At 42.8% G+C, this 16085-nt stretch overlaps 1 protein-coding gene and 1 long non-coding RNA gene across 2 annotated transcripts; one reads left to right on the top strand and one right to left on the bottom strand.

The window, feature by feature from the left end:
- Positions 1–432: 432 nt before the first annotated feature.
- clrn1 (clarin 1) lies at positions 433–8752 on the top strand. The gene is made up of 3 exons (XM_034548517.1): positions 433–739; positions 7365–7544; positions 8422–8752. Exons 1-3 carry the CDS (start codon positions 487–489, stop codon positions 8685–8687), a joined length of 699 nt encoding a protein of 232 aa, XP_034404408.1. The 5' UTR covers positions 433–486; the 3' UTR covers positions 8688–8752.
- Positions 8591–12471, bottom strand: LOC117741466. The gene is made up of 3 exons (XR_004610734.1): positions 12109–12471; positions 10882–11199; positions 8591–8683 (listed from the first exon to the last, which is right to left on the bottom strand). It is a non-coding gene; the product is annotated as an uncharacterized LOC117741466 (long non-coding RNA).
- Positions 12472–16085: the final 3614 nt, after the last annotated feature.

Raw genomic sequence — 16085 nt, 5'->3', positions numbered from 1 at the left:
CTCCGCCGGTCCTCCTCCGCCGGTCCTCCTCCGCCGGTCCTCCTCCGCCGGTCCTCCTCCGCCGGTCCTCCTCGCCTCCTGACCCGGTCCTCCTCGCCTCCAACTCGTCTCCTTCCCGGTTCTCCTCCCCCGGTCTCCTCGCCTCCTCCCCGGTTCTCCTCCCCCCGGTCTCCTCGCCTCCTCCCCGGTTCTCCTCCCCCCGTCTCCTCGCCTCCTCCCCGGTTCTCCTCCCCCGGTCTCCTCGCCTCCTCCCCGGTTCTCCTCCCCCGGTCTCCTCCCCCGGTCTCCTCGCCGGTTCTCCTTCCCCGGTCTCCTCGCCTCCTCCCCGGTTCTCCTCCCCCGGTCTCCTCCCCCGGTCTCCTCCCCGGTTCTCCTCCCCCGGTCTCCTCCCCGGTTCTCCTCCCCCGGTCTCCTCGCCTCCTCCCCGGTTCTCCTCCCCCGGTCTCCTCGCCTCCTCCCCGGTTCTCCTCCCCCGGTCTCCTCGCCATGCCGAGCCGACAGAAGCAGCTCGTGTTCTCGGTCTCCGGGCTCCTCGGCCTCTCGTGCGCGCTGACTGCCGCGGTGGCCACCGGCCTGCCGTTGTGGCTCAGCGGGTCCGTGCTGTGCCGGACCGGGGCCGAGCTGGTCAACGCCACCGGACCCGAACTGGACAAGTTCCTGGGAGAGCTGAACTATGGGCTCTTCCACGGGCAGAGGGTGAAGCAGTGCGGGCTGGGGGGGAGGCTGTCCCGCTTCTCATGTGAGTATTAACGTTGTATATATCCATCCAATGTGTATAGACATGTACATATACACACATACAAATATATATATATCTATATATAGATATATAGATATAGGAATAATACAATACATACATGTATATATAGGAATTATATATATATATAGGAATATTACAATAAATATAAATATATTATTTATGTATTTTATTATTCATACATATTTATTTTATTATTCATATATAGGTATATATATTTGTAATATAAATATATTATCCTGGATACTGTTTAAATAATGATGTACAAAAAGTTATAAAGTTTAAAGTTATATAGTTCAAAGGTTTAAAGTTATAACGTTTAAAGTTATAAAGTTTAAAGTTATAAGGCTTAAAGTTTAAAGTTGTACAGTTATAAAGTTTAAAGTTGTACAGTGTAACGTTTTAAGTTATAAAGTCAGTGGTTCTAAACAGCTTTAAAAATTATACAGTCAGAGTTGACACATGATCGAATATTATATATATATATATATATATATATATATATATATATATACATAATATACATACTATACTACCACAGACCAGTAACCACAGACCAGATACCACAGATCAGATACCAGAGACCACAAACCAAATGCCAGATACAGCAGACCAGATACCACAGACCAGATACCAGAGACCAATTACCAGATACCACAGACCAAATGCCAGATACCATAGACCAAATACCACAGACCAGATACCAGAGACCACAGACCAGATACCACAGACCAAATACCAGATACCACAGACCAGATACCACACAACATATACCACAGATCAATTATCAGATAGCACAGACCAGATACCAGAGACCACATACCAGATACCACAGACCAAATTCGAGATACCACAGACCAGATAACACAGACCAGATACCAGAGACCAATTACCAGATACCACAGACCAGATACCAGAGACCAATTACCAGATACCACAGACCAAATGCCAGATACCATAGACCAAATACCACAGACCAGATACCAGAGACCACATACCAGATACCACAGACCAAATTCGAGATACCACAGACCAGATAACACAGACCAAATACCAGAGACCAGATACCACAGAACAGAGGCCACAGAGCAATTACCAGATACCACAGACCAGAGACCACAGACCAGATAATACAGAACAGATACCACATACCAATTACCACAGACCAGATACCAGAGACCAAATACCACAGACCAGATACCAGAGACCAGATACAAATTCAATTCAGTTTATTTTGTATAGCCCAATATCACAAATTACGAATTTGCCTCAGAGGGCTTTACAATCTGTACACATACGACATCCCTGACCTTTGACCTCACATCGAATCAGGAACAATCCCAAATAATAGAGAAAACCCTTTCAGGGTAAAAAAGGGAAGAACCTTTCAGGAGAGCAACAGAGGAGGATCCCTCTCCCCGGATGGACAGAAGAAGGGCCAAGGCAGGAGGCATCAGACACCTCCAGGTCCAATGGACCCTATGAGACGTGAAGTCACAACGACTCCGGGGAGGAAGCAGAGTTAATAAGGTGCAATGGAGAGATGTAAATTCATCCATAAGGAGAGAGAGAAGAGGAGATAGGTGCTCAGTGTATCCTAAAACATCCCCCAGCAGCCTATAAGCCTATAGCAGCATATCTAGGGGCTGGACCAGGGAAAACCTGATATAAATTAGATATAATGAGAGCAGCAGATTTAATAAAAACAATAATGAAAGTAAAAACAGTAATATAATTGATTAAATATAATAATAAAAATGCTAATTAAAGCTGCGAGCAGCGATGGACGGGTTTTGAGATTTTGAGAGATTCTTTACAGTGGTGTTGGATGCCAGGGCAATGCCATCTACAGAAACCACATCACCAGATAATTGATCTCTGAGGTGTTCAGGGCCAGTAAAACAACTTCAGTTTTGTCTGAGTTTAACATCAGGAAGTTGCAGGTCATCCATGTTTTTACGTCTTTAAGACATTCTTGAATTTTAGCGAGCTGGTTGGTCTCCTCTGGTTTGATCGATCGTCTGCATAGCAATGAAAGTTTATGGAGTGTTTCCTGATAATGTTGCCCAAAGGAAGCATATATAAGGTAAATAAAAGCACAGAACCTTGTGGAACTCCGTGATTAACGCTGGTGGTCATTGAGGCTTCATCGTTTACAAAAACAAATTGAGATCGATCTGATAAATATGATTTAAACCAACTTAGTAACTGAAATGCAAATCGACTGATCCAGTCTCTGTATGTATATATACATGTATATATATATATATATATATATATATATATATATATACACATATATATATATATCTGTACATGTACATGTAATAATAATTCATTGTTTAATAGATGTTGATTTCTGGGTTAAAAGCTGCTTAAATAACAAACAAGTATACTCTGAAACACCTGGGCCCTATTCCTCCAGACCAGTACAGAGATGAGTCCTTTATCAGCACTAAGGTCTAACAAGACCAGTACAGAGATGAGTCCTTTATCAGCACTAAGGTCTAATAATACCTGTACAGAGATGAGTCCTTTATCAGCACTAAGGTCTAACAAGACCAGTACAGAGATGAGTCCTTTATCAGCAATAAGGTCTAACAAGACCAGTACAGAGATGAGTCCTTTATCAGCACTAAGGTCTAACAAGACCAGTACAGAGATGAGTCCTTTATCAGCAATAAGGTCTAACAAGACCAGTACAAAGATGAGTCCTTTATCTGATGCTTTAGGAAGTCATTAGTAATCTTCACCAGTGCTGTCTCTGTGCTGTGGTGTTTTCTAAATCCTGACTGAAACTCCTCAAATAAACTATTATGATGTAGAAAGGAGGGATTGCTCCCTCCAGGTGGGGGCAAACTGCCTACCCCAAGCGAAGGAGTTCAAGTATCTCGGGGTCTTGTTCACGAGTGAGGGTAAGGTGGAGCGGGAGATCGATAGGCGGATCGGTGCGGCTGCAGCAGTAAAACAGGCGCTGTACCGGTCCGTCTTGGTGAAGAGGGAGCTGAGCCGGAAGGCAAAGCTCTCCATTTACTGGTCGGTCTACGTTCCAACCCTCACCTATGGTCACGAACTCTGGGTCGTGACCGAAAGAACGAGGTCTCGGATACAAGCGGCCGAAATGAGCTTCCTCCGTAGGGTGGCCGGGCTCAGCCTTAGAGATAGGGTAAGGAGCTCGGACATCAGGGGGGAGCTTGGAGTCGAGTCGCTGCTCCTTCGTGTCCAAAGGAGTCAGCTGAGGTGGTTCATCTAGTCAGGACGCCTCCTGGACGCCTCCCATTAGAGGTTTTCCGGGCACGTCCAACTGGTAGGAGGCCCCGGGGAAGACCGAGGACACGCTGGAGGGATTATATCTCCCGGCTGGCCTTGGAACGCCTCGGGATCCCCCAGAATGAGCTGGAAAGTGTTGCTGGTGAGAGGGAAGCCTGGGTCGGCCTGCTGAACCTGCTGCCACCGTGACCCGACCCCGGTTAAGCGGGTGATAATGGATGGATGGATGGATGGATGTAGAAAGTCACACAACTGATTTGCGACTACTTTCTCAAGGATCTTAGAGAGGAAGGGAAGGTTAGAGATCGGTCTGTAGTTAGCCAACACCTCTGGATTAAGAGTGGGCTTCTTCAGGAGAGGTTTAATTACAGCTACTTTGAAGGAATGTGGTACATGGCCTGTTAGCAAAGACACATTAACAATATCCAACAGAGAGATGCCAATTAAAGGCAACACGTCACCGTCTACTTCTTCAGAGGGGCTATACCTGTTTTTCAGGTTGAATGTGAAAGACTAAGAACAAGGCTTTCAAATGAGTTGTAGTTTAGTTTAGGTTTAGGATTCATTAATAGGCTTGAGTCAAAGATGGCTGCTACTCCACCTCCTCGGCCGGTGCCTCGAGGAATGTGAGTATTAATATGACTTGGAGGAGTTGATTCATTTAGGCTGACATATTCTTCATGGCTCAGCCAGGTTTCAGTAAGACACAATAAATCAATGTGATTGTCTGATATTAAATCATTTACTAATACAGCTTTAGATGACAGAGATCTAATATTTAGGAGTCCACATTTAATTCTCCTGTTTTGTTGCACTGTGGCAGTAGTGATGTTAACCTGTATGAGGTTATTTTGTATGACTCCTCTTCTGGTTACTTTTGATTTAATTAATTTAAGTGGCCGTGGGACAGACACAGTCTCTATAGAGTTAAGGTTAAGGGTGGGTAACTGCTCCAATGGAAGTGCAGAGAAGGGTGGAAGACTACAACTCTGCTTCAGCTTCCTGATCTGAACTCTGGGTCATGGATTAAGTCCGTTAATCAACTTCGCCATGTTCACAGAAATGAGACGCGCTCCATCCCAAGTGGGATGAATGCCGTCTGGACTCATCAGATCAGGCTTTCCCCAGAAAGTCTTCCAGTTATCTATGTAGCCCACATTGTTTGCTGGGCACCACCTGGACAACCAGCGGTTGAATGACGACATGCAGCTATACATGTCATCATTGATCAGATTGGGGAGAGGGCCAGAGAAAACTACGGTGTCCGACATTGTCTTGGCATAAGTACACACCGATTCCACATTAATTTTAGTGACCTCCGACCGCCGCAGTCGGGAGTCATTACCGCCGGCGTGTATTATAATCTTACTGTAACTACGCTCATCTTTAGCCAGCAGTTTTAAACAAGATTCAATGTCGCCCGCTCTGGCCCCCGGGATGCATATGACTTTGGTCCCTGGCTTCCCTATCTTCACGTTTCTGACTATGGAGCTACCTATAACCAGAGTGGGTTTCTATGAATATGAATAAGACGGCACTTTGCTGCAACATATCACGTTACCATGACTACATAAAAAAATATTGTGTACAATTGTGGGTATTTATTTCATACTTTTTACTACATTTCAAATAATCTATTTAGTCGTTTTTGTCAAAACAGCTTCAATAACAACGAAATGTTTGAATAATAAATCTGTGTAAAATAATTATATATATATATATATATATATATATATATATATATATATACACTACCGTTCAGAAGTTTGGGGTCACACAGACAATTTCGTGTTTTCTATGAAAACTCAGACTTTTATTTATCAAATGAGTTGCAAAATGAATAGAAAATATAGTCAAGAAATTGACAAGGTTAGCAATAATGATTTTTATTTGAAATATTAATTTTGTTCTTCAAACTTTGCTTTCATCAAAGAATGCTCCATTTGCAGCAGTGTTATAGCTTCTCTCATTAGCATAACTGTTTCAGCTGTGCTAACATCATTGCACAATGGTTTTCAAGGGTTTTCAATGGTTTTCAAGGGTTTTCTAATCATCATTAGTCTTCTAAGAACACAATGTACCATTATAACACTGGAGTGATAGTTGTGGAAATGGGCCTCTATACACCTCTGTAGATATTTCATTAAAAACAGACGTTTCCACCTAGAAGTCATTTACCACATCAACAATGTATAGAGTGTATTTCTGATTAATTTAATGTTATCTTCATTGAAGAAAACAGTGCTTTTCTTTGAAAAATAAGGACATTTCTAAGTGACCCCAAACTTTTGAAGGGTAGTGTATATAATTTCTGCTTGCATTCCTCTTATTTTATGTATTTTTATGATCCATCTTTAATCCTTAATGTTGTTGTGTAAATGTAATTTATCGGGCTGAACACCCACGTGTCCTCCTCTTTGTTTACCCTTTTTTTTTTTTACATCTCCATGCTTCCATTGGTAACTGCGTGTTTAACGTCACATTGCAATGAATTGTGGGTAATTCCCTTAGGCAAAGTTGGCATCTAATGCTGATTTACGGAAAGGGTTCATAAAGAGCTATAAAAAGGTCTTAGAGCCTCAAACACTCGGCGATGAGACAGTGGGACAGAACTAAACCCTCAAAGTCTGTGAGTCCGTAAGGGTGGAGATTGGGATTGGGGCCATAGAGTACAGACCAGATACCACAGATCACAGACCGCAAAGTAGATACAGTAGACCACAGACCGCAAAGTAGATACCGTAGACCAGATACCACAGATCACAGACCACAAAGTTAGATACCGTAGACCACAGACCAGATACCACAGAGCAGATCCTAGATTGTTTACTGGTCCCAGTTAATGAAAGCAGCCAGCCTTCACTAATCAGGTTTCTGCCTGACTGGATCAGAACAGACAGACAATGCTGCTCTGTTCTTGTTGTATGAATACATGATGCATCAGCACCATGTGTGTGTGGGGGGGGGGGGACCATATTTCCCTCCGCAATGTAGTAGTAAAGAGTAAAGTAAATACTTTATTATTGTAAAAAGCAAAACTACAGACCCCTTAGGTTTTTGAGGTGGAGGACCAGCATGCACCTGGGCAGAGAGACCGCAGCATTGTTGTCTTTAATGTCTTTATATTTATCCTGTTATTTGTAATTTAAATATGTATGTACGATGAGAGTGTATGTGAAACCGGAGTCAAATTCCATGTATGTGTACACATACATGGCCAATAAAGATGATTCTGATTCTTTCTTCTGTTGTTGTCGGTCTACATTAATAAAGCAGCAGAAGAAGAAATGTGTCAGTGAGCTCTGGATTTCAGCCTCGACACCTTAATCTCTCCCAGTCTTCCCAGACCTGCTGAACGCCATCCCAGTGGTCCTCCACGTGTCCGTCATCTTCTTCTGTGGTGTCGTCATCCTCTTCTCGTCGGTGGTCACCGGCTTCTTCTTCTTCAACGCCTTCGGCCGACCATACGAGACGCTGCAAGGCCCCATGGGACTTTACCTGTGGACCTTCATCTGCTGTGAGAAACATCATCTGTCTCTGATAGTACTGCTGACATGAGAGAAGATACCAGTACTACTAAAAGTACTGCTTATAGCTCAGGTAGTCTTTGTGGGGACCTGTCCATGAGTCCAGATGAAGACATGGAGACACGATCAGAAAGTACATCAGTGTGTACTCAGAAGTACACATCCTGTTATTGCTTGAATATGCAGACAATCGTCAACATCTCTTCTTGTTTATTAGCACTTTGAACTCAGATGAGACAGAAACTTAAACCACAGACATAATCAAATGATAACACCTGGACTTTATAAGTGCAGAAATGACATATACTGTATTCTTGTGCAATAATTACATTCATACTAGTGCAATAATAACATATATTCTAGTGCAATAATTACATTTATACTAGTGTATTATACTGGTCCGATACACCTGTGGTTCTCAACCTTTTTTCAGCGATGTAACTATGGACATTCTTTTTCAGTAAAAGTAACCAGCACTAATCATTTTTGGTTGAACTTTTTTGTGCCATCAGTGTCTGATTTAATTTATGATATATCAAATTCAGTTTCAGGATTGATGCACTTAAATGTCTCTTACTGATAGCACTTTGTAGTTTAACACTTTAGTAGCACTTAAATGTCTCTTACTGATAGTACTTTGTAGTTTAACGTTATTGAAGAAATTGTACTTGCTTGATTCTTGTTGTTCTGAGTTTGGACTCATGGTTTAATGCACTTATTGTAAGTCACTTTGGATAAAAGCGTCAGCTAAATGACATGAAATGTAATGTGATGCACATTTAAAATATATATTTTTAAATCTCACGATGCCCCTGCAGGGCCTTGACGTACCCCCACTAAAGAAGTAACTTCCTGTTTGTGCTGCAGGGCTGAGCAGCTGTGTGGTGATGATTCTGTTTGCATCGGAGGTGAAACTTCATCATCTGTCCAATCGGATCTCCAACTTCAACGAGGTGAACTTCGTCTTCCAGACATACACCGAACGCTACGACCGCTCCTTCTGGCTCTTCTTCCTCATCTTCCTCCTCCACGGACTCAATTTCTTGCTGATCCGACTGGCAGGAATCCAGTTCCCTTTCCAGGAGAGCAAAGATTGTGACCTGAGTGGGGGGGCGGCCGACCTCATGTACTGAGAGCCGCAGAGAAACGGGAGAATGTAAAGGACAACAGATTAAAGGGTTACTCTACAACATGTCAATGGACTGTACTTGTATTTCTCTTTTCTAGTCTACTGACCACTCAAAGCTCTTTATCACTACATGTCATCATACACTGATGGAAGGGGCTACCATGAAGGGAAGAGCTACCATGAAGGGAGGAGCTACCATGAAGGGAGGGGCTAACATGAAGGGAGGGGCTACCATGATGGGAGGAGCTACCATGAAGGGAGGGGCTACCATGAAGAGAGGGAATACCATGATGAGAGGGGCTACCATGAAGAGAGGGAATACCATGATGGGAGGAACTACCATGAAGGGAGGGGCTACCATGAAGAGAGGGAATACCATGAAGGGAGGGGCTACCATGAAGAGAGGGAATACCATGAAGGGAGGGGCTACCATGAAGAGAGGGAATACCATGAAGGGAGGGGCTACCATGAAGAGAGGGAATACCATGAAGGGAGGGGGAATACCATGAAGAGAGGGAATACCATGATGAGAGGGAATACCATGATGGGAGGAACTACCATGAAGGGAGGGGCTACCATGAAGAGAGGGAATACCATGATGAGAGGGGCTACCATGAAGGGAGGGGCTACCATGAAGGGAGGGAATACCATGATGAGAGGGGCTACCATGAAGGGAGGGGCTACCATGATGGAAGGGGCTACCATGAAGAGAGGGAATACCATGATGGGAGGAACTACCATGAAGGGAGGGGCTACCATGATGGAAGGGGCTAACATGAAGGGAGGGCTACCATGAAGGGAGGGAATACCATGATGAGAGGGGCTACCATGAAGAGAGGGAATACCATGATGGGAGGAACTACCATGAAGGGAGGGGCTACCATGATGGAAGGGGCTAACATGAAGGGAGGGCTACCATGAAGGGAGGAACTACCATGATGGGAGGAACTACCATGAAGGGAGGAGCTACCATGAAGAGAGGGAATACCATGAAGGGAGGGGCTACCATGATGGGAGGAGCTACCATGAAGGGAGGGGCTACCATGAAGAGAGGGAATACCATGAAGGGAGGGGCTACCATGATGGGAGGAACTACCATGTTAGATATTATTTTATGACAAACCGAGATCAGCTCATGTATTGAACGTCATAGAGGGTTAGGGGTTAACTAACTTCACAGAGGGTTAGGGGTTAACTAACTTCACAGAGGGTTAGGGGTTAACTAACTTCATAGAGGGTTAGGGGTTAACTAACTTCATAAAGAGTTAAGGGTTAACTAACTTCACAGAGGGTTAGGGGTTAACTAACTTCACAGAGGGTTAGGGGTTAACTAACTTCACAGAGGGTTAGGGGTTAACTAACTTCACAGAGGGTTAGGGGTTAACTAACTTCATAGAGGGTTAGGGGTTAACTAACTTCATAAAGAGTTAAGGGTTAACTAACTTCATAGAGGGTTAAGGGTTAACTAACTTCATAGAGGGTTAAGGGTTAACTAACTTCATAGAGAGTTAAGGGTTAACTAACTTCATAGAGGGTTAAGGGTTAACTAACTTCATAGAGTTAAGGGTTAACTAACTTCATAGAGGGTTAAGGGTTAACTAACTTCATAGAGAGTTAAGGGTTAACTAACTTCATAGAGGGTTAAGGGTTAACTAACTTCATAGAGGGTTAGGGGTTAACTAACTTCATAGAGGGTTAAGGGTTAACTAACTTCATAGAGTTAAGGGTTAACTAACTTCATAGAGGGTTAAGGGTTAACTAACTTCATAGAGGGTTAGGGGTTAACTAACTTCATAGAGGGTTAAGGGTTAACTAACTTCATAGAGTTAAGGGTTAACTAACTTCATAGAGGGTTAAGGGTTAACTAACTTCATAGAGGGTTAGGGGTCAACTAATGTCATAGAGGGTTAAGGGGTTAACTATCGTCATAGAGTGTTAAGGGTTAACTAAACAGAGACTTGGTGCCTCTTATACCAGCTAATCCTGATCATCTCAATATAAATAATTCACAAAGAAAAGCATTATTTCGAATATGAATATAACAAGGTAAGTCTTTAGATCATACAAATAAATCAAATAATATGATTTGTAATCAAAACAAAATATATGGCTCTAACACTCCAGCCCCTAATTGCTTTGAGTACAGCAATTATACAATAGAACCAATATTCAAACACAAATAGCTGTATATTACATACCTTTTTCAATTTAAAAATGTTGCTCAGAGTCCATAGATAAAGGTCATCTTTAAGTTCATATAATCCTTTTCAAACTCAGAGCTTCTTGATAGGTCTCTGTAGAACAATTGTTCTTGTTTTAACTAGGACGAGTAGTTTACTTCCTGGCACCGTCCTAGAACCCAGGAGTTTCTAGAACCCAGGAGTTTCTAGGAGCCGAATCATCCACAATAACAACGAGGTCTCCGGGTAGAAAGTTCCTTTTCATTTCATTCCACTTATTTCGCTGTTGCATGATTGGAAGGTATTCCTTGACCCATCTCTTCCAGAAAGCCAGACCTGAAACCGTGTTGAGTAGAAGCAAATGATAAGGTGTTAAAGGTTCCACATAATTTAAGTTTGTTGTTATTGTTGTGATGGGTCTATCATTCATTATAGCTTCCACCTCACATAAGGCTGTTTGCCAGGCCTCATCATCCAGAACTTGTTCTTTTTTTCGCTTGTGGTACACCCCATGGTGGGGTATATACCACACCTTGCCATCATTCTGATGCAGGTCCTTTGCTGGTAATTTCTCCACATAGCCCTTGTCAATTACATCTTTCATGAAACTCTTGTAGTCTTCTGCCTAAACAGCATCTTTATTCAACTTCCTAGCCAGGTAGTATGCTCGCTGCTCTGCTATGTGGTAATTGTTGGGCATGATGATATCACTATTACGAAGTGGCAAAGGCAAATAATAGTGATCATCTTTTAATGTGTGGCACTTGATACCAGATTCATGAAAATACGGCCTTCAACTGACATTTGAGGTTTCCCCTCATATTCTCTCTCTGGGAAATCGTGGTGGTACTGGTTTACGAGAAGGGTCTCCAGTTCAATTGAAGTGTGGTTTACTGATGCCATTGGCCTTCCAAACTTATCCACAGCTGAAGATGACTTGAGTGGTCCATTTACCACCCATCCTAAGAGGGTTCTTACAGCGTAGGGACCATTGCCTTGGCTATTTATGATTTGCCAGAACTCCATTGCCTTTGGGACATCTACTCCAATTAGGAGTTCCACTTCCGCATCAACTTCTTGTACCTTTATCTCCTTCAAGTAAGGCCACCTGACGAGATATTTTTGAGAGAAAATGTTTCTTTTTGTCACTGGTATCTTTGTTTGAGTGTATGTCTTTTGAAGCTCAATAAAGTTATTCTCATCCAAATCACCCACTTGTAGTCCAGTTATTTCAAAACTACTCACTGGTTTCCTTTGACCCATTGTTTGCAGAAGCACTTAAGTCTTCCTTCCTGTCTCATTGAGTTGTCTCATTAGAGTCTCCAGAATGTTGCTGTGCTGCCAGGGTCAAGAAATGCATAGGTTAGTATTGTTTTGCTGCCTTTGGAAGCTTTTACTTGTACTGGTACTATTGCCAACATCCTCCTCCTTTTCTAATGATACAGGAGTTCCACTGATCAATCCTTTTGTCTGATTGGTCCCTCTCTCCTTCGGTTCATTCTTTGCAGATGTGTCAATGAGTAGTATACTAGGGACAGTATTGGCAAGTCATTCTTCTTTTACAAGTTTTGCTCATATGTCCCCTCGTTAGGCAACCAAAGCAGATGTCATTTTCTTTCAACAATTTTATTTGTTTATTTTATTTTTTGGTAGACAGTATCTAAGGAGTATATAATATAATATATATATATATATATATATAATAATAATCCATTTAATTTATATAGTGCTTTTTAAGGTACTCAATGACACTTTACATGTTACATTCATACACTGTAGTCACAGCTACGGAGAGCAATTCGGGGTTGAGTGTCTTGCTCAAGGACACATCGACTAGGCCGGGATTGAACCACCAACCCCCTGATTGAAAGACGGACCTGCTAACCACTGACCCATAGTCGCCCCATAGTAGTATATAGTCGTATATACATATACAAAACATCACCATAATCCATCACAGACATAAAAGTAGCAGCAACAAGTCTCTTTAGCATCAAAAGAAAAGTAAGACTTATTTCTGAAATGGAAACCCAGCCTCATCTTCAACTTCTTCACAAGCTGCTGAATGTGAGGTTTAAAAGAGAGAGAATCATCAATTAAGAATCCCAAGTATTTATATGACGATACAGACTCAATCACATTGCCCTGAAATGTAATTATAGCTGGAAGGTTTTTTCTTTGAGTTTGTAAACATCATCAGCTTTGTTTCGTCAGGATTCAAAATTAATTTCAACTCGTAAAAAGTCTGTTGAACTGTATCAAAGCTTTTTGCAACTGAAAGAGAGCCTGATGCTGTGTAGGAGCAGAGCAGTAAATAATAGTATCATCTGCATAAAAGTGAAAATTTGCATTTGGCACACTTTGACCCATACTGTTTATATAAATTGTTAATAAAAGTGGTCCTAGGGCCGAACCCTGGGGCACACCCTTTATTACATTAAGAGAGCTAGAGGTGATGCCTTCAGCCTGGACACACTGTGATCTGTTTGATAAATAATTTTCAAACCAACAGACAGTTTGTTCTGACAGTCCAATTGTAAGAAGTCTATGCTTCATTATTCCATGATCGACAGTGTCAAAAGCCAAGACAAGTCAATAAAAAGGGCTGCACAGTGGTGCTTGTTGTCCAAGGATTCAATCAAATCGTTTACTACCTTTAATGCTGCTGTGGTTGTTTTTTTCTAAAACCTGATTGATAGTCAGATAAAATATTGTTTGCGATTAAAATCTCCTTAAGTTGCTCACTCACGAGGGATTCTAGTGTCTTAGCTAAAACAGACAGTTTGGAGATAGGCCTGTAATTGTTTAAAAGTGTGGGGTCTCCTTTTAACAGGGGGAGAACAAAGGCAGACTTCCATTTAAGGGAAATTTCTTTGAGACTAAGGAGAGATTAAAAAGATTTTTAAAAAGTTTAAGGGCTTTGTGCACCTCGGCGACAGTAACAGGCTTAAAACTGAAAGACTGACTAACATTTTCCTGACGACCAAAACAAACGGGATTTCTCATGAAGATGGTTTAGAGCAGGGGTGTCAAACATACGGCCCGCGGGCCGGAACCGGCCCCCAAGGAGGTTCGATCAGGCCCGCAGGATAATTTGAAAGTGGAAAAAATGCATAAAAGACATGGAATTAATATTTTTAATTCGCTGCAATTCATGGATTATCCGCTAAGGGGAGCACTCTTTCCATCAGAGTAGAAGACAAGCCGCATCACTGAGACAGACTGAAAACAGCAGACGGTATCAATGCGCCATCTGCTGCTTGTTACGACGTTGTTAATACCTTGGTCTCTACCTCTCCGCTACACCCTCATTAGCCAAAATGTCGTTATCCAAACGGAGAAAAGTAGATAAGGAGTGTAGAATTTTCAAAGAAAAATGGACCACGTCCTATTTATTTACAGAGATGGACGGAAAACCTTTGTGCTTGGTGTGTTTGCAACAAGTTTCGGTATTGAAGGAATATAATATTCGACGCCACTACGAGACTCATCACAGCGAAAAATATGACGGCTTGCAAGGACAACTGAGAAGAGATAAGATTAACGAATTGCTGGCGGGTCTGAGGAAACAGCAGTCAACTTTCATCCAGAGCCGAGAAGTCAGTGAAGCAGCGGTAAAAGCCAGCTACCTAATTGCTAGCGAAATAGCATTAGCATCGAAGCCGTATTCCGACGGTGACTTTGTTAAACGATGCATGATGAAGGCGGCTGAACTTGTATGTCCCGAGAAGCGACAAGCTTTTGCCAATATTAGCCTGACGAGGAATACTATGATAAAAGTAAATTGCACATTTGTCTAAGGAAATATGAGGTGTTTCATGAAATGTTTTGTAAAAGAATAGTTCATTAAATTTCAATATTTTCCTAATGTTCTTGTGCTTCTTTACACCAAAACAAAGGAAAGACATGATATTTTGGTTATTTATAGCAGAGTATGGTATAATTTTCATGGTCCGGCCCACTTGACATCTCCCTAGGCCGTATGTGGCCCACGATGCGAAATGAGTTTGACACCCCTGGTTTAGAGGGTCAAACAGGGAACCAGAGGCAATTAAAACAGTCAAGCATTAAGGCTTTGAGATGTCATTAGAGTCCTTGACAATAATTTCGTAGATTTCTTTTCACTTTTATCTTAACTTAAAATCATAAGTCTAGCGTGAGGTCAAAGACTGAGTTGATGTCCCGTTCTAGATAAAGAAATAAAACCAGAGACTTCCTCTTATACCAGCTGATCCTCAACAGCTAAATATAAATAATTCACAAAGAAAAACATTATTTCGAATATGAATATAACATCAATTTAAGGAAAGTCTTTAGATCATACAAATAAATCAAATAACATGATTTGTAATCAAAACTAAATATATGGCTCCAACCTGGTACTAGTATTAGTACTTATACTAGTACTGTAGAACTGATAAAGTACTCAGATCGTTTGCATCAGTACTAATACCACAGTGTAGAAATACTGTTACAACAAAGGTATTGAACATTTTACTAAATATAACCTTCAAAATGTACTTAAAGTAGAAGTACTCATTCTGCATAATAATATATAGTAAATACATGAATACTTAATACTAATAATCTGAATCAAGAAACTAAAGCCGTCAGATTAATGTAGAGCAGTAAAAGTACAAAATTTAAGATGTAGTACAAGGTCCCCGCCCCGCCACCACCCTGACCCGCCACCACCCTGACCCGTCTCCACCCTGACCCGTCTCCACCCTGACCCGTCTCCACCCTGACCCGCCACCACCCTGACCCGTCTCCACCTTGACCCGTCTCCACCCTGACCCGTCTCCACCCTGACCCGTCTCCACCCTGACCCGTCTCCACCCTGACCCGTCTCCACCCTGACCCGTCTCCACCCTGACCCGTCTCCACCCTGACCCGTCTCCACCCTGACCCGCCACCACCCTGACCCGTCTCCACCCTGACCCGCCACCACCCTGACCCGCCACCACCCTGACCCGTCTCCACCCTGACCCGTCTCCACCCTGACCCGTCTCCACCCTGACCCGTCTCCACCCTGACCCGTCTCCACCCTGACCCGTCTCCACCTTGACCCGTCTCCACCCTGACCCGTCTCCACCCTGACCCGTCTCCACCCTGACCCGTCTCCACCCTGACCCGCCACCACCCTGACCCGTCTCCACCCTGACCCGCCACCACCCTGACCCGTCTCCACCCTGACCCGTCTCCACCCTGACCCGTCTCCA

This window comes from Cyclopterus lumpus, chromosome 13 (assembly GCF_009769545.1).
Source record: "Cyclopterus lumpus isolate fCycLum1 chromosome 13, fCycLum1.pri, whole genome shotgun sequence".
Classification (NCBI taxonomy): Eukaryota; Metazoa; Chordata; class Actinopteri; order Perciformes; family Cyclopteridae; genus Cyclopterus; species Cyclopterus lumpus.
This window is presented reverse-complemented; position numbering and strand designations above follow the sequence as displayed.